Source organism: Caloenas nicobarica, chromosome 11 (assembly GCF_036013445.1).
Source record: "Caloenas nicobarica isolate bCalNic1 chromosome 11, bCalNic1.hap1, whole genome shotgun sequence".
In the NCBI taxonomy this organism is placed as follows: Eukaryota; Metazoa; Chordata; class Aves; order Columbiformes; family Columbidae; genus Caloenas; species Caloenas nicobarica.
The window spans coordinates 3,277,202-3,301,415 of NC_088255.1; the positions used below are offsets into that span (position 1 = coordinate 3,277,202).

Genomic DNA, 24,214 nt, shown 5'->3' on the forward strand with positions numbered 1-24,214 from the left:
TCCCCTCTATTCTGCCCTGGTGAGACCTCATCTGGAATATTTTGTCCAGTTCTGGGCCCCTCAGTTCAAGAAGGATAGGGAACTGCTGGAGAGAGTCCAGCGCAGGGCCACAAAGATGATTAAGGGAGTGGAGCATCTCCCTTATGAGGAAAGGCTGAGGGAGCTGGGTCTCTTTAGCTTGGAGAAGAGGAGACTGAGGGGTGACCTCATCAGTGTTTATAAATATATAAAGGGTGGGTGTCACGAGGATGGAGCCAGGCTCTTCTCGGTGACAACCAACAGTAAGACAAGGGGTAATGGGTTCAAGCTGGAACACAAGAGGTTCCACTTAAATTTGAGAAGAAACTACTTCTCAGTGAGGGTGACGGAACACTGGAACAGGCTACCCGGGGAGATTGTGGATTCTCCTTCTCTGGAGACATTCAAAACCCGCCTGGACGCCTTCCTGTGTAACCTCACCTAGGTGTTCCTGCCCTGGCAGGGGCATTGGACTGAATGATCTTTCGAGGTCCCTTCCAATCCCTAACATTCTGTGATTCTGTGATTCTGTGTGATTCTAAACAAGTTCTATAAGAAGCCGTATACCAAATAATTCAATAAGCTAAGGCAGTCTGTGCCCTAACAGTAGACTAATAACTGTAGCTGCTTTTTTATTTCCTCAAGGATCACCTAAATTACCATCCATTTTGGCTAGAGTCACAATAGAAAAAAGATTATAATGGCTGTGAATCTGAGCAATTGTTTGTGAAAGGCCATTGGATTAGAGCATATGTTTTAAAAGATGCTGCTTTGTAGTCCAAAATAAGGTGTATTTTACTACTTGTGCAGATACTACTCCTGCAGTGAAAAAGTTGTCTGAATTCTGGAATGAATTTTGCTGCTTCTATATTCTGTCTCTTATTTTGCCTTTTTTTTTCTCCTAGATTTGAGTTCCCTTTGCAGTTATGTATGCTACTTGTCACCATACTCAACTAATCCCTGAACCAGGTATGACATATTGAAATTGACTGAATTTAAGTTTATTCCTTTAACACATTTTTCCAATTTATTGAAATGCAGAGATATTAGGGCTTCATCTAATGTTGAATAGTTTAAGTACAATTCAAGTATCTCTACATTCTACATTCAAGTGTTTCATTCAGAGAAATAAAACTGACAGAGGATAATAATACTTTGCATTTAGTTAGTGTGTTATACCCCAAAATTATGAGCATCATGCAAATGTTATCTTAAGTGTTGCATTGTTACTGTAAGTCTTGTCATATTCACTTTAGGAAATAGGCGTATGTGGCATAGAGGGGCTCTAAGGAGCTCATGATAATTAATTAAGGACATAGAATTCAGAATTTCTCCTCCAGCCATTAAACTACCATTTTTCACTGATAAGTTAGCTCATGCAACATACACCACTATGTATTTTTTTTGCTGAGGAACTGTATTTTCTTCCTTTGGGAACAATCTATACCTGGCTGCACTTAGGAAGAGGGGATTGATTCCTGTTGTATGACAGGGCATGTCTGGTTTTGAGAATTAGTAGCTAGGAACAGTTAAATCAAGAGCTGAGCAAGTGAATGCTCGAAGTTGGTAGAGTGAATTTAGCTGCAAACTTCTCTCAAGGCTGCCTCTCGGCTTTTCCAGAGGAAGGTGCTTTTGCAGATGCTTGACAGTCAAGATGTGGACGAGGCCCTGAGCAACATGATGCAATGCCAAGGCCAGCCCAGTGTTGAGTTGTAGGTTGTACTTAGATGTGTTCCTGAGATCCTTTCCAACCTAAAGTATTCTACTGTTGTGTTTGTCCTGAAATATTTTACAGCATTTACAGCATGATTTATAAAATGGGATTACATATAAAGGATAGAAAAGGTAAACATAATTCGTGTATTTTATATTTCATTTTGCAAGCTTGAGTTGTTGCTCATGAGTTTGCCTCAGTATAGTAGGAAGAGTTTGCCTGCTACAGGATAAGGATATATGGGTTAGTATTGCCGCTGCATGCTTAGGTTATTTGCCAAATTGTAGGAAGAAGAAAATATGTGTAATCTATAATCAACTGCATTTTATAAGTCTTGAAACAACAGCATACCCCTCTTGAATAGACAGAGATAGTATGTTAAGTACGGGAAGTCTTAGCAAAATTTCCAGGACATAAAAATGCTTTTTTATTTTCAGTAAAGTTAACATGTACAGGTATAAATGAAGTAAGCATGATATCAAAGACATACAGTAGGTTACAATATGACTTGACATTTCAAAAAAGTTTATGATTTAGGTGAAGCTATAGATAAATAGATTTTTTTTTAAACAGTTGAAGCTTCTTTCTTTGGCTATGCGAAGTATCTCCTCTTGCAGATCGCCCTCCACAAGCAATGTGTTCCCATCTTTACTGGAGTAAGTTGAAAGAGAAAAAATATATTTGTCCAGTCACAGAAATGTGATTCTGTTTCTTCCTTTTCTGTAGCTCAATAATTTATAATCACTGAAGATCTCTATTTGTATCTCCAGTTTTTGTTCTACGTGATGAAAGAGGTAATCCCAAACTGTAAAATGTACAACAGTGGAATAGTTCTGAGATTGCCTCTGAGTTTTTCAGATTCCTGATCTGAATTAGTTCTTCAAATGTGTTAAAGATGTTAACTGGTTGTTTCCTACTTTTACTAACTATTGTTTATAAATTACAGTTTTCCAAAGTCTTCCACTTTATCTGTGGTGTTTGTTGGTGAAACTGGAACATTTTGTTTGGTTGAACACTTGAGCTGCTTTTTAGTTCAAAAAAAGTCAGGCCAGTATCAGTGTATGTGCAGGATCTTTTTGAATGTCTTCTTGAAATTCTGGTTGCAAAGAGGATACAGGAATGGATTTAAGGCAGAGTTCATATAGCCAAGCCATATAGTGAACATGTGAAATTCCAAAATCTGTTCATTGCTATGGAAAGCTTTTACTGTAAATAACACAAAATAGGGAAGCCAGCACAGCATAAAGGCTGCCATTATGACCCCTAACTGCTTAGCTGCTTTCCTTTCCCTGTTCCCACGCAGTCCTTGAATGTGCCTTTTGGAATGGGTCTGCAGACTCTGCCAGGTTTTCCTCAGGTAAGCCAGTCCTCTGAAATCCCTGTTCTCAGCCTTTTCCTGAGGGCTGCAGGTGCTCTCAGGATTAGAATTGGAGGGCTCTCCACAGGCTACCTCATCTGTGAAACTGTGGTTGTCTGACGCATTACTTCCGTCACTGTCTTGCGAGCAAGGCTCCTCTTCATTTTCGTTGCCTTTTGTTACACACACAGACTTCTTTCCTGCTTTGTCCATGCCTGGATCAGACTGGACAGCGGTGAGAGAAAAACAGCCCCATTTAAGGACTTTCCCATTACCCTTGCTAACCTTTGAAGACTTGTCAGGATTACTGAAATGAACCTCTGCCTCCATATTTTTGGGCTGAGAGGAACTTTGTTTGTCTTTGGGAGGGGTGTTCTCTTCTAAGATTTGCTTTTGGAGGCAAGTATTTTGCTCATCCTTCATCTTACTGTGATGTATGGGGGTTTTTTCTGAGAAAGACCGGTATGATCCATCAATGAGCTCTCGGTGCTTACAGTGTTTTCGAACAGCTCTGAATATTTTATAGTAGAACCATAACATCAGGATAGAGGGTAGGTAGAAATTGATAATGGCTGTCAACACTTTGAAGGAGGTGACTTCAGAGAATTCAGTTTCACACTTGTTTTCATTTACTGTTCTTTCCCCATTCTGAGCAAAAACATGCCATCCTAGGATTGGAATGACCCACATGAAAGAGAGCAACCAAACCCCCAAAATAATGAGCAGTGCTCTCATTTTTGTTCTATACTTGAGATATTTCAGTGGTTGCTGAACAGAACGATAACGGTCAATGCACAATACGAAGAGACTGAAAATAGATGCAGTACTGGCCACATAATCCATTGACAGCCAGAACGAACAGGCTGGTAAGCCTAGAGTCCATGCAGATCTTAGGAAATAAACAATATTCAGGGGCATAACAGCTGCACCAACTATAAGATCTGCAATAGAGAGGCTGACAATGTATAAATTGCCAACTGTTTGCAGCTTCTTCTCAGTTTTCACAGCACATAGTACTAATATATTCATGACAATAGTGATAATTGAAATGCTTCCCAGGAACAGACCTAGAAGAGCTAACTGAGAGTTAGTGAAGTTCACGGTTGTGTTTTTTGACATCTTTTGCACAAGAACACAGAATGAAAATCAGAGAAGATGTCCAGGCCTTGGAAATTCAGTTTTGGTTTGCACTCCTGGATGAAAACGTGTTGGATTGCTTTGTGATTTTTATTTCCAGAACTACAGAAAAGAAAAGAAAAGAAATATGCTCAATCACCATAGTACTAAAATAAGATAATGAAACTAATCTGTGCTTTAGCTTAGCACTGTCCCTTTTAGGCCTTCCTTAAGTAATGAATTTTTACAACATTTTATAGGTGGGCAATTTAAGATGTGTTCTATGGAAAGTACTGGAGCAAGCTCCATGAACCAATCCAAAATGGTTTGCAGAGGAGTTTCCTGCAGTTTCATATTTTTCTGACCCCAGAATCTGGAGAAGAAACGTAAATCCTTACTGTTTTAATTTCTTATATCTCATTAAGTAGCTGATCATGAACCATAACATAAACCACATATTGGCAAACCAGTTTAAAGTGTGCTAATAAAAAGCAAATTAACATGTTTTATACTACATAATTTTAAACCAGTGATTATTTACAAACTGCATCTGATAGTTTAAGAATAGAGCAGATGGATTTAACTATCCACCAATAATAGGGTCTCTTATGACATTAAGTGACAAGGTATTCCAAAGAATAAGAAGACTCCAGACAGTGCACACCTTTAGCTGATACACAGAGTCTCAAATAACTCCGAAGGCTGTAGCCAGTGCCATGTTTTCACTGGAAAGCAGTTGTTCAAATGATAGGTAATGAGTAATCTCTTCCTGGCTGATTTAGGCTTACGCAGATTTCAAACATTTAAAGACAGCAGCTCTTTTTTATTTAAAATACAAACTAATAGAAGTTCAGGGAAAATAATAGAATTTTTCATGATTAATAAGCATCTTACAGCCTCTCAAATGTATATAAATACAGGGTCTTTTAGGCTGAAGTTTACTAGTCATATGCAAAAACTGTTCTCCAGTAACTTGGAGAAGCCACGTCTGTCCTGCATGCTTGCTGTCACTGTTTGCTGCATTAAAATGGAGAGCAAACTGGAAATAAGAGGATGACACTGAACACATAGCAAACTTTTCCTTTTATGGCTAAGAAATTTTTCTTATAATTAATCTTCAGTAAATGAGTTAGCTTTATTTGCTTAGGACTTTGGCATGAGCCATGTGTAGAGCCTTCAGAATGAAAATTCTTTAAAATCTTCCATATCCCCATGATTAGAGTGCCTAAGAATCCAGTACGTGCACTGCAGTTAAAAAAAAAAACCAAACCAACACACAAAAGGACAACCTACTAAAAACCATTGCTTATACAAAACCTATTTTACAGTGGGCCACATTTGCCCAGTTATGTTTGTTTTCTAGTGACACTCATTCGTACATACTGTATTTCAGGTGTTATCAAAGAGAAGCAGATTTCATTGGTACAGACACAATGGTGTGTAGCTTTATCTGCACTGGGAAACAGCTATAGGTGCATATTTCACTTGTGAACACAGAGGTTATATATTGAGATCATAGGCCTTACTTATAAAATGTGTTATTTCTTCCATTTTCTAACACAAGCATAGTAACTCAAATATTGGCAATAAAAGGAGTAAGGATAGAAGGGAAAGGAGGGAATGTAGAGGTAAGAAAAGCACTTTTTCAAAGTTGAGTAGATATGCTATTCCATTATCTAGAAACGCTCTATGCCTTTGGGATCTTCTGCTTCCCAACTGCGAACTTCATGAGTTGATCTGAAGTCCAAAAAATTATTAATAACATTTTAAGTCTTGAAGCATATGATCAGTTGACCAATTCTATCTCCCAGATACATAAGAAAAATGTTTATGAGAGTGATACATATTTTCCGCCATTTTTCTCTTATAATGCTTATCTGACTATGTTCTGGTAAATCTCTTAGAGCAACAAGCAAGGAAATTGAGACCACAGATATATTAGGCTAAAGTATTTACACAAATAACACTGAGAGTATGGGATTTCTCATCCTTGTTATCCTGAACATCGTCAAAACAATACTATGCGATAGATGATTCAATTTGAATTTCCTGCGAACTTTATCTCTCTCTTATTCCAGTGACCGGGCTAAACCAAGTTTAAATGTTTGTTTACATTCTTAGAAGAGGTCAATTTCCTTCTTCCTTAAGCTTTACTTACAAGTGCCTGGTGTTATGAAAGAAGCATCCATAGACAGAGGAAATATATACACTGTGGGGTGTGAGCTCAGGAGCTGTATTCTGTAATTCTGTAATTCTGTACAGCCTTCACGTTCTGTCAAGTACAGTTCTTCAGTGACAGCAAGTCACGGATGTCATAAGATCAAAGAGACCTGAAGCGTCTCCTGTTAGAGAACGAAAACAGAAGTTACTCCACAGATCTTAAACCCAAGGTGTCTGGTGATGGGAAATGGTTCTATCCCAGTCTATCGTTGTCTTTCTTTCCACAGCTATACACTGTAACCTCGCTGCTGGAGTTAAGTATCTGGGGCATGGTCAAGTCAAGAAGTTGACATTAATTGCTTCAGGGACCTCATAAAGAAATGACTGATCTTCACCCTCACATATTTTCTTTTACATTTATGGCAAAATGTAGGGAGAGAAGTAGCTGAGTCTTCAACAGAAAAAAATAACAGCAAGGAAAGGTATCTGATTAGACAGCTCTCCTCGGTTATTTATGAACTGCATATGGAATAAAACATAGAGCAGGATACAGTAAATGGTGCTGACTGCTGCTCACTGCTGTGGTGAGACAGGGTAGGATTTAGGAAGCAGCCAGCAGAACTTGATCTGGATTTAGGAGTACTCCAAAGAAGGCACAAAGATCTAGTTTTTCAACTCATGCTCCGCTTGTATTAAAATGTCTTTTATCAAATGGCAAAGCTTGATTACTTTTCTATTTTGGAAGAGCTTATACAGGCTATAAAAATCCAAGAATGATGTCAGGAGATGCAAATAATTTGAGAACACTAAGAACAAGAAAAATTCAGGGTATTGCACTTGCTTTTTAAAAAACGCACATGCTAACAAGTACTCCATATTCATCATAATACCGTCTTGTAATGTAATTTTCCTTCCAATGTCATTTGAGCAGTTCATAGTCCCTCATGGATTTTCTCTTTGCTGCTCTATAGAGAGCTGGTCATGTACTATTAAATTTTAAAGTGAAATTGAGGAACAGGTCAAAGTGATCTGCTAAACATCACACAGTAATGTTAGATCTAAAACCAGCCAAGGCTCCCTCACTTTCCAAACGGTGTCCTGACTACTGTTTCTTTCTGTCTAGACTTTGGATCTGTATTCATTCAGACACCCTAGACAGCAGTGGTGATTTACTTTTTTTTTTTTTTTTTTAAGGCAGTGCAAGCAACTAAGTCTGGCTTTGATGTTCCGACATCTTCCATTGTAATAAGTCCACTTACATGACAGGGTTTAATATGGCTGGAGTGGGGCTATACCTGGTAACAAACGTCTACAGTGTTAATTTCCGGAACGGGCTTGCAAGAACCACTTGTCCTAGTCTAAAGTGAGTAGATCTTGAGGCTGGATGAGGATATTGAAGATTTACAATAACACTGCATTTTCCTTATTGAACAATTTATGGTTTTCACATACAATCTTTTACAACCTTGACTTTGTGAGTATTCTCCCATCAAAGACAGTATCGTAAGGGTCTGAGTAATTTACATTTTGGAGTGGGTCGATGAGAAAAGAAGCCACAAGAAGCAACTGGAAGAGGGTCTCCATACCTTCAGCATGCAAGTTCTATACCCAGCACATACTTCCTACCTATCTAGGTACAATTTGAAGCCAAATTGTACCCTTGAATCCATTAAAAAGGTGTACCAAGGGATTGAGTTGGCCGCAAAATGCTTAGAATAGAGTAGAAATGCAATGTTGCCTTTGTATGATCTAGTCCTTGCAACTGTCTCTTTGCATTCCCTAGCATGTGACACCATGTGCTGCTGCCGTTTCTGCTTGAGATCTTTCAGATTATGCGGAATTCTCCTTAACAACAAGTTATGATAGGCACTTAGCAGCATATCAGACATACTGCAATCCCAGACTCAAGTGTACAGGAAAGAGGATTTGATGGCTTTCTTGAATCTGCTAAGGGCCTGAAGAAGGGTTCCAACACAGGAGTGTCTGTGCATCTCGCACCCATCAGTGTCCATGCTCTTTCGATAAGGAGTAAGTTGCAGAGGGCCTACATCTCCCTCTCCTACCCAGGCCAACCAAACAGTACAACAGAAAACAGTCAAACAGTACAAGAGAAAACAGTAAGCTTCTCCTGAGAAGCAAAGGTGGCTGCACACAAAATAGCATGCAGAGAAGTTGTGTTTAGTTACAGAAACGTTATTTGTCAGTGCCCTCTAATTCTGCTCTGTATTTGGAGCCATTATATCACAGTCTTGCCCACTAAGCTTACATTGAACAGCTACACGATTGCCGGTCTTTGCTAGAATTAGTACATTTTGCCACACAACTTTGTCCAGTGGAAGATAACTGGACAACATTAAGCCTTGCTCCATATTATGAAATTCACTGATCGCCTCTTCTGTGCTCTAAAGAAGACTGTAATCTACAATTTTTTTCCTCAAATATCCTGCTATCATCATTAGTAGTGATGGCACCGAATATCACCAGCAGTAAGTGGTCATGAGAGCACTGTGATTTGCAATAGCAGCTTCTTGCTCTTCACTGAGGCACACACCATTTTGTAGTGGCTGTGGTATGTGTGGTATATGTACCCCTGTTCAGGAGCTACTAGTTTAATTCCTTATCTGTAACTCAGTTCCCAATAATACTTACTGTGTTCTAATATTTGGATGGTTTAACTCATTGCACTGAGCCAAAGCTCACTAATACAGAACAGATTTTAAAGAAAACAATCAGTCTAAGATCTTGGAGAGCTCTTGGGAATTTCTAAACCCTGACCTCACCTCCTTTAGTTTTTAGTGTCTGTAAAGAGCTTTTTCTACAAAGAAAATTGGCAATTGTGACTTGTTTGTTATTTTATCACAGTGATAATCCTTCCCAGGAACAATCTGCTGGGAGATGCTAAGTGGATGCCTCACTGACTCATTAGGGCAGGTGCAACCTATTAAGTCCTGACTAAGTGGGAGTAAGTTTCTAGAAACAGATGCTGGCACACTGCTTATGGATAGATTCTACAGAAACTACAGCTACAACAGGAAAAGGATAGGCTACAACAAAATTCTTGTTCGTCAGACTAAGTTCAAGGCAGAAGGTAAGATTTGATTTCTGATGATGCATATTGACCTCATCTGGAATATTGTGTCCAGTTCTGGGCCCCTCAGTTCCAGAAGGACAGGGAACTGCTGGAGAGAGTCCAGCGCAGGGCCACAAAGATGATTAAGGGAGTGGAGCATCTCCCTTATGAGGAAAGGCTGAGGGAGCTGGGTCTCTTTAGCTTGGAGAAGAGGAGACTGAGGGGTGACCTCATTAATGTTTATAAATATATAAAGGGTGGGTGTCACGAGGATGGAGCCAGGCTCTTCTCGGTGACAACCAACAGTAAGACAAGGGGTAATGGGTTCAAGCTGGAACACAAGAGGTTCCACTTAAATTTGAGAAGAAACTACTTCTCAGTGAGGGTGACGGAACACTGGAACAGGCTGCCCAGGGAGGTTGTGGATTATCCTTCTCTGGAGACATTCAAAACCCACCTGGACGCCTTCCTGTGTAACCTCACCTAGGTGTTCCTGCCCTGGCAGGGGGATTGGACTAGCTGATCTTTTGAGGTCCCTTCCAATCCCTAACATGCTGTGATTCTATGTTGACTATTGATACCAAAAAGCTGGCAAAAAGAAGCTTAACACTGTTCCAAAAGTGTTAAGGAGCAGGCACTTTATTCAGCGTGCTGAACGCAGGGAGGATCTCTCCTCTAATCAAGCGCACGCATGGCTCGCACTTCTTGGTATTTATTACACAGACCAATTGCATATTCATTAGTTTCTACTGCTTAGTTCATGCATTTAATATAGCTTATTTACATAAACATGCCCTTTGTCGGGAGTCCTGTTTTGGTATTTGAGGGTCTCCATCTGGGGTCTCTGCTCTTGGCAGCCTGGTACCCCCTGGGTCACAAGCGTCGGCTCCTTGTCCTGGGCTCTTGAGCGTGCGTGTTGTTGGGTTGTGCTGCTGCACAGCAAAAGCCACGGAGCTCTTGCTTTATCTGCTGGAACATCGTGTTTGCGCAACCTGCAAACTAAGGCCATCCTGCTTTGCTTCATGGCCAGTCTCTATTTGTTTCTCTGTTAAGTTCCTGTTGCATTATGCCTGGTCTTGTTACATTAGGCCTAGTCTGGTTTCTAAAAGACATTTTTTCCTCTTATCACTATATTGTACTTAAGAAGCCTATTTGTTTCTAGTGATTTTTAAAAAAATTATTCCGTAGGTGTTGAAAGTATTAATACACTAGAGGTTTGTTTCATTTTCCTCTCAAATACTTATTTGTTACTCTGTAAGAAAACAATCCCTAGGCAATGCCCACCAATATTGAAAGAATATTTTTGATAAATAGTAAATGAAAAACTTTATAATCTTCTTGCTGTTCCCATTCAAATGACTCACTGGCTTCGTCCAGGAAGGACCAGCTTTTTTTGCTTTTCTTTTTCTTTTTTTTTTTTTTCAGAAAAGTGTCTGCCACTATCACAGGAAAGACTGGATTCCTTCTATGCTTGAGTTGACTCTTCTAGTTAGTCTGAAATAAAAAGACTACGTAATCTGAAGCTTTAGTGTCTGACCAGTCAAATTTCGTTAGTCCTCCTAAATTTTCCTCTTCTCCCCACATATCTATTCTAGGGGCAGTGAGAGTATAAAGGAATCTTTTACTATGTGAACAAACAACTCAGCCTGACTTGTAAATACTTTCATTCCTTGTTTATATTATGACTCTCCCTTGTGTGATGAAACTCTTAACCAACAGATTTGGACATCTAGCTGCCTACTTTTGCATAAACTTGTATTGTATTTGGTGGCAGAGATTTTTTTCAGTGGTTCTTGATGTAAATGCTGTCTTGGAGAAAAATGAGGCCAGAACTACTGTAGCAGATGGACGCTATTGCAGATGTGCTGAAATCTAGTTTGCAGGCTAGACTGCAGAGAGAAAACTGCTGTCTGTGTGGCTGAATTGGTGATCTGCAAGCTGTTTTCAGGAGTTGCACGCCCTGGGGAATTGTGAGGCTTTTAGTGTGCCAGTGGGGACTGGCAAAGATATTGTTCCTCGGGAGGGTAAAGGCAAGCAGGCTGTTTCTGAAGAAATCTCCATGCTTTCACTTCCAAAGAGAGTGAATGGTCCAATGCTATAATTACTGCACTTCTTTTTCCCTTCCTGGTTCAGTCACTTGTCTAAACAATGCCGTGAAAAGGCTGTATGGTTTCAAAACAAGAACAAAGCAGAATAGGAGTAATGTGGATACATCCACACTCCTAAGACATATTCACTTATCTCTAGGAATGCACATGACAGCTCATTTTAAACTACTTTAAGTGAAGGCTCCTTGAATTCATTCATTGGTTTGTTTGGAGGGTGCAGTGCACCGTGAATAGCCTCCTCACTTAGAGCAGCGAGGGAGGGATCCCGTAATGCAGTAGTGTGGAGGGACTAGGGCAAGGTCATCGCTTCTGCCCGTTTGTACAGGACCTGTATTGTTCAGCTGTGGTCTGGTCTGTGACGGCAAAGTTATCTGTATCACTCTAGCTTGGCTGGTGCTGTCGTAAGGATAGCAAGGTGACCTTATGAAGAACAGAAAGACAGAATGCAGAGCCTATTGTGAGAGGAACTTGAAGTTTTTAAGTGACTTTGTGAAGTCTTTCAAGGAGAAAAAAGTATTTACAATTATAACTGATATATATTGAGTTTGTAACTTGTTTATGTCAGGATATTTTCTTTTCAGTCCAGTGATTCTGCTACGCTGTTGCTGGTTTTTTTTTTAAATTTGTGTGTCTCCTATTAGGGTACAGGCTGCCAGGATTGCAAGTAAATACTGCTTTTATTTAATTGAGGAAATATTGCATCCAGTTTCCTTAAGTGAGGCATAATTCAAAGAGCAAGGAAATGTTTGGGCAGGCTGAAAGATTTGAAAATGTAAGTGAAAGTTCAGCTTGGGGCTTGTAGGTGATGCTTGACTTCATTATACTTGGTATTTTCAGGATTTAGTTTTTACAGAATCACAGCAGTTCCTTTTACAGCCACATGCATCCATCACATTGGCAGGCTACACGCTGCTGCCAACACAGATTTTTCTGATTGCTGATACTTATGCTTTTGTTTGGCTGGGGGTCCTGGCTTTAGTAGGAATGAAATTAGCCCCAGTTTTAGTTATCCACTAGCAAAAAGTTTAGACCTCCACAGCCTTGTGAAATAAAGTTTTAGCATGAATAACACAAATTATATGAAATCACGCTGTCCTTCTTACTTGCACACATGCACCCTGAGTCCTTGTAACAAGCTCTGAACTTTGGGAGGAATTTGAGTGCTTGAGTCTGAGTCACCACTGAGCACAAATCTTGACTGAGATGCTGCGCTGTGTCTGCTTGTGAAAAGACTTGTCTCTCTCAGAAATAACCAACTCCTCCGGTGCTCTGACCTTGCCCCCACCTCCCTGTACTGCTCTCTTCATTGAATTAAGAATGCTGCACTGGATTCTATCTTTAATCTTCCTCTGGCTTTGCAGTCTTATATCCTTGGGTAGCTACTAAGTGTATGTGTTGCTGTTGAGTTTCTGGTGGGGGGACAGGGAAGGAAAACTCAGCTTTTCATTTTTTTGAAACAAGGTTAGTGAGTACTAGTTAAGGGGAAAGATATTTTTAATAATATTTTCTTCTTTTAAGAATGGTTTACCATTTGTGGCTCGCAGTCTTGCTCTGGGTATGCTCTTATCTATAAACAGTTTATCATTAATACTCTCAGATTTCACAGATTGTTTATGCATAAGTCCCTTCAAAATTGTTTTTCCCTGGTATATTTATGGTACTAATTTCACTGCATGTCATCTCTTTTCTGTTTCTTTTCTTTAGAACTCACAAATAGTGTTGAAAGCCTAAGTAAATTACAGACATCTGCAGGCTTACACAGTACCTACTAATTTATGACATTGTTCTGAGTTCTTCACATTATTTTTTTAGACTGAGAATTGACTCTTTGAAAGCATTACTTTTCCACACATAAAGGACAGAGCATCTATGTCTTTGATTTTTCTGTGCTGGAGTTTGTACACTCTGAACCACATTCTGCTTATCTGAATTTTTATTGTTCCAATACTGATCCATATTCAACCATGTCTTGTAAATTCTGGAGACATAAATCAATAGTTGAAAGCAGGTATGGAAAGCAAAGGCAGAGTATAAGAAAGTGTATTTTCCTGTGCATTTCAATATATTCTGCTTTGTGCCAAAGCTGTGATGTTCTTTTTCAGTCCTCTGCTTCAGCTTCCCCGAGCTTTACCAGGTCTTTCCTGATCTTCCCTTGGCCCTTTCTTCTGTGGGGAGGAGAAATTAATAGCTGGCCTGTATGATTAATATGAGAGCTACAGGAATAATTATTGAATATCTCTTGGCATTCAACTACTGACAGAACCTTGGGTAAGGAAACACTACTTAAATTATTTAAGAAAAAAATGTCTGGATGTGGTTCATAATCTAGACAGCCTTAATTAGCAAGATTACAGTTGCAGGCTCATTACCTCTCAGCAGAACCAGTGAATGCGGCAGTTTCTGTGCTCTTTGTTTAAGAATATTCTGAAAATAATTTGGGAAAAGGAAAAAAAAACAAATGGGAACTGTAGCTACCTAACTGAAAAGAAGGGGCAGGGAAGCCCACAAATGGAGTAGTGAATCCCAGGAGTAGCATATGAAAGTGATCAAGTTACATTTAATATTATAAGCAACTTGAATTTCTTCTAGTACATGGCTCATAGTAGATCCATGGTCTTTGACTCAGTGGATAAAGTATGTGAACAAATATCCAACAAACTGCCTAAAAATCTCATCCAATCTGGTAGCAGTCAATATCTGGCTATATATAACTAGATTATTACTGGAATCTATTAAACCTAAGAAAGCAGCTAGACTCTTTGATGTATTCAAGTTTAAAATGAAGCCCATCTGGAGAATCCTCAGCAAAATTGTGTAGTCCTAGCCCCTCGAAAGTTGATGTGGTCTTTTTGTTGAGAGTTTTTTGTTTGGTTCGTTCGTTGGCGTGGGGTTTTTTTGGTTGGTTGGTTGTTATTTTTTTTTTTAAGATTGCTGTTAATGATTGTGTATCATCAAGAGCTCTAATCCATGCTGAGGAACACAGACCTGGAGCAGAGGATGTCTTTATATTCAGTATCTTTATTAGAGTCAATATTAGTAGGCAGAGATCTTAAATATAATGTTTTAACTACCAATAGTGTCACCTAAACCAAGAGAGTCTGCAAGTGTAGCTTCAGCATCTTTCCAGTGCTGGTTGCATGAAGTGAGATTCGGAAACCTGTTGGATGTCTGGGTATTTCTATTTTATTCTGGTGTCCTGTCCCACCCCAACTCCCCAGCTGTATAATGCTGCTGCCTTCTGATGTTTGACCTTCATACTAGTACTGAATGAAGCTTCCTAAGTTTAAGCTGTTGTTGATGTGTACACGTTCAGCAGTATAACTGACTACTTAGTTAAAATATTTTTGTATAGTAGTGTACTGTGACATGTATTTACTTTTTTCCTGAAGAAATATATTATTTTTTAAGTCTGTATCTTAACCTGAAATTATCAGGAGTTAGGTATACCTTTGTTTTTCTCTGGCTGGTGTTTTTTAACAACTCTCCTTAACACCGGGCCAATATTTCATGAGCATTAAAACCAAAAGAGCTAACAGGAGATGAACACATTCCAAACAATGTTCTGGCCTTCAAAACGTAAGCTCAGACTTCTATTAAACTTTTCCAGTGGCTTGACTTCCTGGTTTAAGTTGTACTAAATGTCAGTTTTTCTCATGACAGAATGCTAGTCTTGTTCCTGTGATAGTAGTTGCCATATATGGATTATTTTTGCCCAGAGATTGGGAGAAAACTCCATCATGGCTAGAATCCCAATGTTTCGAGGTCTGTGTGTTTCTTTCGAAGCGACTCTGAGTCACTACTGGAAAATCACTAGCCAGAAAAATAATGTGTGTAAATAAGAGTTTAAATGTTGAGGTTCCATACCCCAATACTATATCAGCTATTTTCTATGCAGTTTAATGGCTTCCAATTGAAAGGATGGGGTTTGGATAAAGGAAGCTTCATTGCCTGATAGAGAATAAGTTAACCACTTGTGAAGCCTGATGAACCCACCTACAAATAACTTATCTGAATTCTGAGGAAATGTTAGAAGTGGAGTAGACTTACTGTTTTACAACAAAAGTCACTTAGCTTCAGCAAAGATGGATTTCTCAAGCTCAGGTTCGCATCCTTCAAGTTTATCTCTCTTTTCTCTAGCTCTTAGTGTAGATATTGGAGAACCTAATGTTTCTATTCTTCAAAAGAAAGAAGAAAATTCTTAAATCTCTCCTTGCCCCGGAGTTACTGTCTGGTCAGGTTAAGCACAGACTGGCTCAGGTTCATACTAATATTCCAATTCATGATAGAAAACGTCTTCCTAATACTTTATTAGGATCTATTTAAAAAAACAAACAAACCAACCAAACAAAACCCCTAACCAACCAACCAAACAAACAAAAAAAACACAAAAAACCCCAAAACAAAACAAAAAACCCACACAAACCCAACCCCCACAGAGTAGTGCTATTAACATTTTATAGACCATATTGAACCCTTTAGGGTCAAAGGAAATCAGATGAATATTGTGAATCTTCTTCCTCCCTATCCCCAAATGCTACTGAAGTGCTGATCAATATGAAATTTCTGCAGGGATTTACCAAAATGAACCTGAATTTCAACCCAAGCAAACTTTTGGTGCTTTTAAGCTATAAGAAAGACTTCATCACACAAATGCACAAATTTAGAAATCCCAGTGGGCGTGAGGATTTACTGTCTCCTTGTACTGTTAATAAAAGCAAACCCTGTTACCGAAATGTTTGGTTTCAGCTCACTTAGATATATAAATGTACAAAGCATTTTTTTTCTCTAATTTAGAATATATATTGAGTTATCGGTCTCTTTAAATATCTGGTAGCCTTACTGTAGTAATGAGTTCCTTCATATTTTAGCAATAACCCATTCGATGTCCAAAGTATTTTTTTCCCCCCATATAAATATCTGACTTAAACAACCTCCTACTTTTTTCCGGGAAGTTATATTGTTGCTTGTTAAATTAAACAGATGACTAAGGTGAACTGGTGGAGCACAAGGTCTCTTAAAGCTAGAGAGCCTGGCGCCTTGCAGGTAAACCGTTTACAAGCAGCTACTCCAAGAAGTCTGATTCCTGTCCATCATTCCTGCTCGGTGTCTGTAAGGGGAAGGCTGGGGAGGCTACGTCAAGAATTTCCCACAGAGTTGGTTTAGAGAGGGTTCTACCCCCCACTCTTAGTGTCTCCCGTCAAGATGTGGTGGACTTTTATCTATTAGAACAATGCCACAAGGTCTATGTGGAAACTAATGCATCTAGGATTTTTCCCCACCTGCAGAAGTACAATTGGCTTCAGAAAGCACCAAGGGTTAATGTTCGGGCAAATCTTCCTCTTTCTTCATCCAAGTCACTATTTCTTCCTTAAAACAAGGGAACAAGCCCTCCTTCCCTTTCTTAGCCACGTACACTTTCATGGATACTTATCATTTGTCCCCCCCATCTGAACATCATCTTGGTGCTCTATCCCTTGCTGGCACTCAGGAGCAGCTTGGCTGCCGAGCCCTGCAGCAGCGGGGCTGTCGGGCGCCCTTCGTCACTGGCATGTCTGGAAGTGGCACAAGGGTCCTCTGGGGCAGAAAGCTGGCTGAGGTTGTTATATTGTACTCCTGCATCTTTCTTTTTTTTTTCCTCGAAAAAAACATGATTGGCTTTGTACAACTCGGATGCTTATGGCCCCGTTCTGTTTGCTCATGTAGCAGGCCCTTTTTGCTGACCCCGCGGTCCCGTCTGGGCTGTGCTGAGGGCAAAACGCTGCCAGCTATTAGTTAGGATGAGTCACATAGGGAGCAGCCAGCTTTTGCAGAGTGTTCTATTTGGTGCTTAGGAAGAGTTCAAAATGAAGTGTGTTGGTGGGCTGTCCTGTGCTGCTTTTCTTTTATTCTCCTCGGGTCCTCTTCCCTGTGCTCCGCGCTGTCGCTGTCTGCCCAGGCTGCGATGAGCCCTCGAGGGCTGGCGAGTCGCACCCTTCCTGCCGCCCCTCGGAGCGCTCCCCCCGCCCCGAGGGGAGGCTGCCGCCGCTCTCCCCAGCCCGCTCTCCCCTTCCCCGCTCCCGCCCCGGGCGCGTCCCGCTGCCGCGGGGCTCGTTCACTCACCGGCAGAGCAGGGAGCTCCGGCGGGCTCAGGGCGGGCGGTGTGGGGCTCTCACGGGACGCCAGCAGCCGCGCTCCTCGCCGCGCCCCTTTTTGTTCCCTCCTCGGTATCCGCGTCCCGTGGGTGGGCAGAGCATCCCATGCCACCCGGCCCTGCCCCTCCCTGTCCCGCCCCGCCGGTGCGGAGCTGCCAGCAGCTCTTTGCCGCTGCAGAGCGAGTTTCGCCATTCTCCGGTTCGGTGCCGCCAGGGGAAGCGCTCGGCTCAGCCTGCCGGCGCCCTCCGGGATCAAGGGCCGGGAGCCGGCGCTGCTGCTCCGCTCGCTGCGGCGTTTCCCTGCTCGGGTCAAGTGCCGCCCGAGGACGCTGCCGCCCCATCCCGTCCCGAAAAATCCGCCGTGGCGAGCGGCCCCGGAGGCGGGTCCGCCGGGCTGGGGAGAAGGCAGCGAGGGGCCGCGGCCGGGAGCTCCGCCCTGGAGGGGCTGCGGCAGCCACCGGCCCCCAGCACGGCTCCCGTGTTGGCTGGGAGCGGCTGGGGACACCTCTGCTCGGCCTTGAACGCCGGTGTGTTAAAAATCTGTAGAAGCAGAGATTACTTCCGTCTGCAGCGAGGAAGGTGCCCTCAGGTAACACCGGGAGCCTGCGGAGGATCAGAAATCAAATCCTGGTTTGTGGTCATCCCAGCGCTTGATCTGGCCGCAGGGCCAACACTCTTGCGCTGAGAAGGAGTATGTGTTAAGTAGCTTGGTATGTGGCCGTTTCTTTTGGTGGAGCCATCTTACAAAACTAGTTTAGGACCTGGAAAAATCTCAAATGTAGAACACATTATCTCTTATGTTAGCTAAACTGATTTTTTTTTTTTTGGTGACTTCTGTATGTCCAGTGCATCTGCCCTTCATTAAACTATACGCACAGGGATTGGGTTTTTTGCAAAGGAAAGCAACTAACTTTTCCATTTTCACTTCTTTATTTAAAGTAGTGCTTATTTTTTCCTCACTTTTGGAAATGTTTAGAAATGTGTTGCACAAAACTCTATATGGATGCAAAAGGAATATTTTTTATATCTTATGTAAGTCATAAAGAATTCATGCAATGATGTTTTTGCAAACAGTGTTGTTAGGCACTTAGTAACCATATTGTCTGTAAAACTGGTAAAGAGTATCATAAACTTTGCATAACTCCCCCCCACCATGGGCTAACAGGAAAATAAAGGGAAATACCTGTGTTTCTGCACTCAGTCTAAAATAATATCCTTTCTGTATCAGTAATGAAGTGTTATAGTCACGAACTACTTTCTTGATGCTACTAAGGCAGTCTGTTTGCTCTTGAATAAAGTGTTAACTGTCCCATTGCAATTGTGATAAAATGAATTTCTTGATGAATGTAAGCTTGGGTCTTGTTTAAATCACCTTCTCATGTAGACGTTTGGCCCTGAAGGTAGTCAGAGCAATCCTATGTGAGAACCTTCTCTTTGGTGTTGGGCAGTACCTGAATTGCGCTGAGAGGCTGTGCACTGGAAAATGGTTCTGCAGGAGATAAAGGCCCTTTCATGTTCACACCTGTTATAGTTACTTGAAGAACAGCATCTGTGCCACCAGCTTCTGCTTACCCATTGCTTGCTCAATAACATTTAGCTTCACTTCTGCAGTGGTTTCGTGCTCAGTCTCCTTTGGTGTTGTTTTGACCTGTTTCTTATGTGCAAATGGGTTTTATGTAGCCCCCTTTTGGAAAAAATATTAAAAGTAAGAAATGTTTATAAATTTACATATAACACCAAGTTGCAACTGCTCTGTGTGCATATTCTCCTTTGGACTTCTTCCATCTAAACAATGTTTTCTGCAAGCAAAGCCAGAGATGGGCTGGATGCCTTAAACCAGTGCTGTTGTGAGATGTTCCTATCTCGCAGGTAAACAGCAGTTAAGTAACCTCCTTTGGAATGTCAAGGCCTTTGTACTGTTGCAGTTAGAATGTGGCATTTCCACTTAGAAAGGACCTGAATAAATGATCTCTTGCTATGTGTAGTGCTGCAGATGAAAACTGAGACTAGGATGCTGTTGGGCTGTATGCAACGGCTGAAAGAGCTAGAATTCCCATTAGAAAAAGCTTAGGGCATGTGTCATGCTATATATCTCCGTAATTTTTTTGGAAATTATAACTCTTGTATTGCTAGGCAGACAAAATTACAAAAGGTATTGTAACATATGTCTCCCAACAAGTTCACAGGAGTAGAGGCTTATTTACAAGAAGAATTTCATAAAATACTCGTACAAAACTTGCTAGGCTTTTCAAGTGTCCTGCTAGTACAGGCTTAGAATCTTAGAATACTTTGGGTTGGCAGCGACCTTCACAGCTCACCCAGTCCAACCCCTGCCATGAGCAGGGACATCTTCACCAGCTCAGGTTGCTCAGTCTGTCCCCATCTTTCTTACAGCCCCTTTTAAGTCCAGAAAGGCCACAATAAGGTCTCCCTGGAGTCTTCTCCTCTCCAGGCTGAACACCCCAACTCTCTCAGCCTGTCCTCCCAGCAGAGCTGTTCCAGCCTCGGATCATTTCTGTGGCTCCTCTGGCCCCTCTCCAGCAGGTCCATGTCTGTCCTGTGCTGAGGACCCCAGAGCTGGACCAGCACTGCAGGGGGGTCTCACCAGAGCGGAGCAGAGGGGCAGTATCACCTCCCTCTCCTGCTGCTCACACTGCTGGGGATGCAGCCCAGGATACAGTTGTCTTTCTGGGCTGCAAGTGCACATTGCTGGCTCACAGCCAATTCTTCATCCACCAGTACCCCCAAGTCCTTCTCCACAGGGCTGCTTTCAACCCATTCATCCTCCAGCCTGGATTGATACCGGGGGTTGCCCCAACCCAGGTGCAGGATCTTGCACTTGGCCTTGTTGAACCTCATGAGGTTTACATGGGCCCACTTCTGGAGCTTGTCCAGGTCCACCACTCAGCTTGGTGTCATCCAGAAACTTGCTGAGGGTACACTCGATCCCATTGTTAATGTCAGTGATAAAGATTAAACAGTACTGGTCCTGGAATGGACCCCTGAGTGACACCACTTGTCACCAGTGTCCATCCAGACACTGTGGCATTGATCACTACTCTCTGGATGCGACCATCCAGCCAGTTTCTCATCCACCAAACAGCCCACTGATCAAATCCATACCTCTCCTGTTAAGAGAGAAGGATGTTGTGGAGGACCATGTCAAAGGTTTTACAGAACTTCAGATAAGATGACATCTGTAGCCCACCCTTTGTCCACTGATCTAGTTACTCTGTTGTAGAAGGCCACTACTTTGATCAGGCAGGACTTCCCCTTGGTGGAGTCCATGCTGGCTGTCTCGAATCACCTCCCTGTCTTCCATGTGTCTTAGCATAGCTTCTAGGAGGATCTCTTCCATGATCTTCCCAGGCACAGAGGTGAGGCTGATAGGTCAGTAGTTCCCAGGGTCCTCAGGACTCTGGGATGTATCTCATCAAGTCCCATAGATTTATGTATGTTCAGGTTCCTTAAGTGGTCATGAACCTGATCTTCACTTACAGTGGGAGGGACTTTGCTCCTCCAGTCCCTGCCTTGCAGGTCATCCACTCGAGAGGTGTGGGAAGGGAACATGCCAGTGAAGACTGAGGCAAGGAAGTTGTTGAGTACCTCAGCCTTCTCCTTATCTGCTGTTACCAGTTTATGAGTCTTGCTCATCAGAGTGGGTACACTTTCTTTGACCTTCCTTTTCTGGCCGACATACCTGTAGAAGCCCTTCTTGTTAATCTTTGTGTCCCTTGCCAAGTTCAGCTCCAGTTGTGCCTAGACCTTCCCTGTCCCTGCTTCCACTGCCTGTGAATTTCCTTCCTGCCCTTTAGTTTGACCAGCAGGTCTTTGCAAATTCTTGTTGGTACCTGATATATCAAAAGTGGTAGTATGTGATAGATGTCTAAAACTTGTGCTGGGGTTGTTTGACAGTTACTTTTTAGTATTTTCACACAATTTTTCTTCCATTGATTCTTTTGGCCACAAGCAGTCTTTAGGTATCAGCATGTATTTGAAATTACTGCAAGCTTTATGGTTGTAGTGATATGCCATGACTCTTGCTACTTCCAGTGCACGTAGATTATTAAAATACTTATGTTCTGCATAACTTGACATTTTGGAAGATCACTTAATGTCTCTAAAGTCACTTAATAATTTTTTTCCTGATTGAAAAGTAGTGAAATATGAGCTTTCATCTACATCCTTGCTATTATCTAGATCATGCTTATACTTCGACCAGCCCAAACTAGAAACTTCTGACCATATTCTGCAGTCTTTTCCTCAGTGAGGATGCTAATTTGAATCTCTTCTCTACCCAGACCCTACACTTCAGTAAACTTGGAAGTAAGAGCTTAAATCTGTGAATTTTCATCTCTGAAGCTGATCAACAAGTTCAAATTTATTAGAGAGGAACAGGCAGACATTGCAGCTGTGGGAAAGTGCAGGCACCAAAAAGGGCAAATGCAAACTGCAGCTTCTGTAGATGTGAAAAAATGGTGTTAAGTACTAGGTAAATGAAACCAGTCCTTGCTATTATAATTTTAAAAAATATTTGGCTTGTGAATGCTCACCTCCACATGTGGTGCTTTAGCTCTTAATCTACTTCTCAGGGAAATTCAGGACTCTCTTATTTTTCTACTGGCCTCACATATAGCGTACATCTGTATTTCATGTTTTTGGGAATTTGTGACCACGGGTCGTGTCTTAATAGCCTTTCTTACATTCAAAATATCTTCTGCTGCTTGCATTTAAAACTCATCTGGGAAACAAAAAAAAACAAACAAAAAAGTGATTTGGCTCTATGCTTCCCTGGTAAGAATTAACACAATCTGCTAATGTGTGAAAATGTCTTTACTAGGATTTTACTTCACATAACTGAAGTTTGAGCTAACGAGTTAAGCTGCCAAAAATGGGGATAGTGAGCTGTGTTAAGTACGAAGTGTGTAATAGCTATTTTACTACAAAACTCTAACAGAACAGTTCCCCGGGTCATTTTCAAGAACGTCAGGTATGTGAGGCGGGTGCCCTCCCACTTCTCCAGAACTGATCTTGCCACGTTTACCTCCCAGTGGAACCTTAGTGCTCCAGCAACAGCGTAACAGACCTGGAACACTCATCACATGCCTTGGCCCTAATGTGCATCTGTTCTTGGATTTTGGCTCTTTGACAAGAGAACAGTGATGCAGCAAAGAAATTTGATCTTTATTAACAAAACAAAATACATTCGGAATATAAAAATATTAAAAGTAGTAATCTGTTCTCTGATTAAAAACTGTTGCTTCCTGGTACTGTTTATAGTGTATCTTTTCAGATGAGAGTGTGTCCTATAGCACTATAGATTTGAATATCATTCTGGAAAACCCAGTAATTTATCAAGGCGTGTTTTGAAGTTAAGTGCCATCTGTGTTGCAGGAATAACACTCTTTCCCTCTGCAGAATTTAAAACTTTCTACTATCCCTTACATTTTTGCTGCTACTTATTTTATTGAAATCTGATTTGCTTATGTTGGGTACACAGACAGTGTAAATGATCTTGTTATAATTAAGAAATCTTCTTATAAGTGATATTACATCAGAACACTTTTTGTTAATAATTCTTACACTGAGTAGCTTCCAGAAGTACTGATGGTAATTGCTAGGGATTCTTGTGGTTTGGATAACAACAAATATCATTCTGACAATTAAAAAGCTGTCGTATAAGAATGGTCAAAATTTTGTCACTAATTCCTTGCTATTCTGTCAGTATTATTTATTGGCACATGTAGCTTTCAGCAAGCTAATAATGTCTTAACAAAAATCTACTTCATCACTGAGGCATAAGTTTTGAGACCTGTTATGTAGTTGAAATTACTGATTCACCTCTGGTTTAGAAAATGTGAAGTTTACCTTTTTCTGAAATTCAAGAACAGCTGAGTTGACCAAATTTTAATTTGACTGTTGTGAAGTAAGGTAAAAAAGTCTGGAGGAGGTCTCCTGTGTTCCATTCAAATCAAGCGTAAGATCCAGGAGATGTGGCTTTTTCTTGTCAGCTGTGCTATGTATCACCACTGTGAGAAAACTCAGTTAGCTGATTTGTGTATGACTTTCTCCATATATGCAGTGGAGGTAAGAATTAAAAATAAAGGTCAGTAGTCATGTTTCATATGCTACATTAGGCTTCAATTTGGATTGTAACTGGATTAAATTAGCAAGTATTTATACTGCTCTCTAGGAGACAAAATTCTATGATTTTTAGAGAAATAAATTGATGATGCAAGTGTTCTATCAATATTCTGTTGCAAAATACCAGGATCCAACTACTTTGAATACGTTGGTGTTTTTCTGAATTCAAAATCCTGAAGGTTTTGACCATCTCTGATGAGATACATCACTGTAATAAAAATTTTTCTTTTCTGCAGTTAAGAAAAAATTGCTGTCAAGGTATATGTAATTACACTGAGTAGCTAGTATAAAAACAACTAGCTGTTCTCAGGAGCAAGGACTTATCTTTTTAGTCAATTTAAACATTTCACTTTGTAATCCTGACAACTTCAGTTCTGAAGTATGATTAAAGTAATG

General features: G+C 41.0%; 1 protein-coding gene across 1 annotated transcript; it reads right to left on the reverse strand.

The window, feature by feature from the left end:
* Positions 1–2,187: 2,187 nt before the first annotated feature.
* On the reverse strand, positions 2,188–17,969 carry HRH1 (histamine receptor H1). Its single transcript, XM_065642653.1, has 3 exons — positions 17,643–17,969; positions 6,364–6,547; positions 2,188–4,328 (listed from the first exon to the last, which is right to left on the reverse strand). The coding sequence occupies exon 3, from the start codon at positions 4,206–4,208 to the stop codon at positions 2,787–2,789; it is 1,422 nt and encodes a 473-aa protein (XP_065498725.1). The 5' UTR covers positions 4,209–4,328; positions 6,364–6,547; positions 17,643–17,969; the 3' UTR covers positions 2,188–2,786.
* Positions 17,970–24,214: the final 6,245 nt, after the last annotated feature.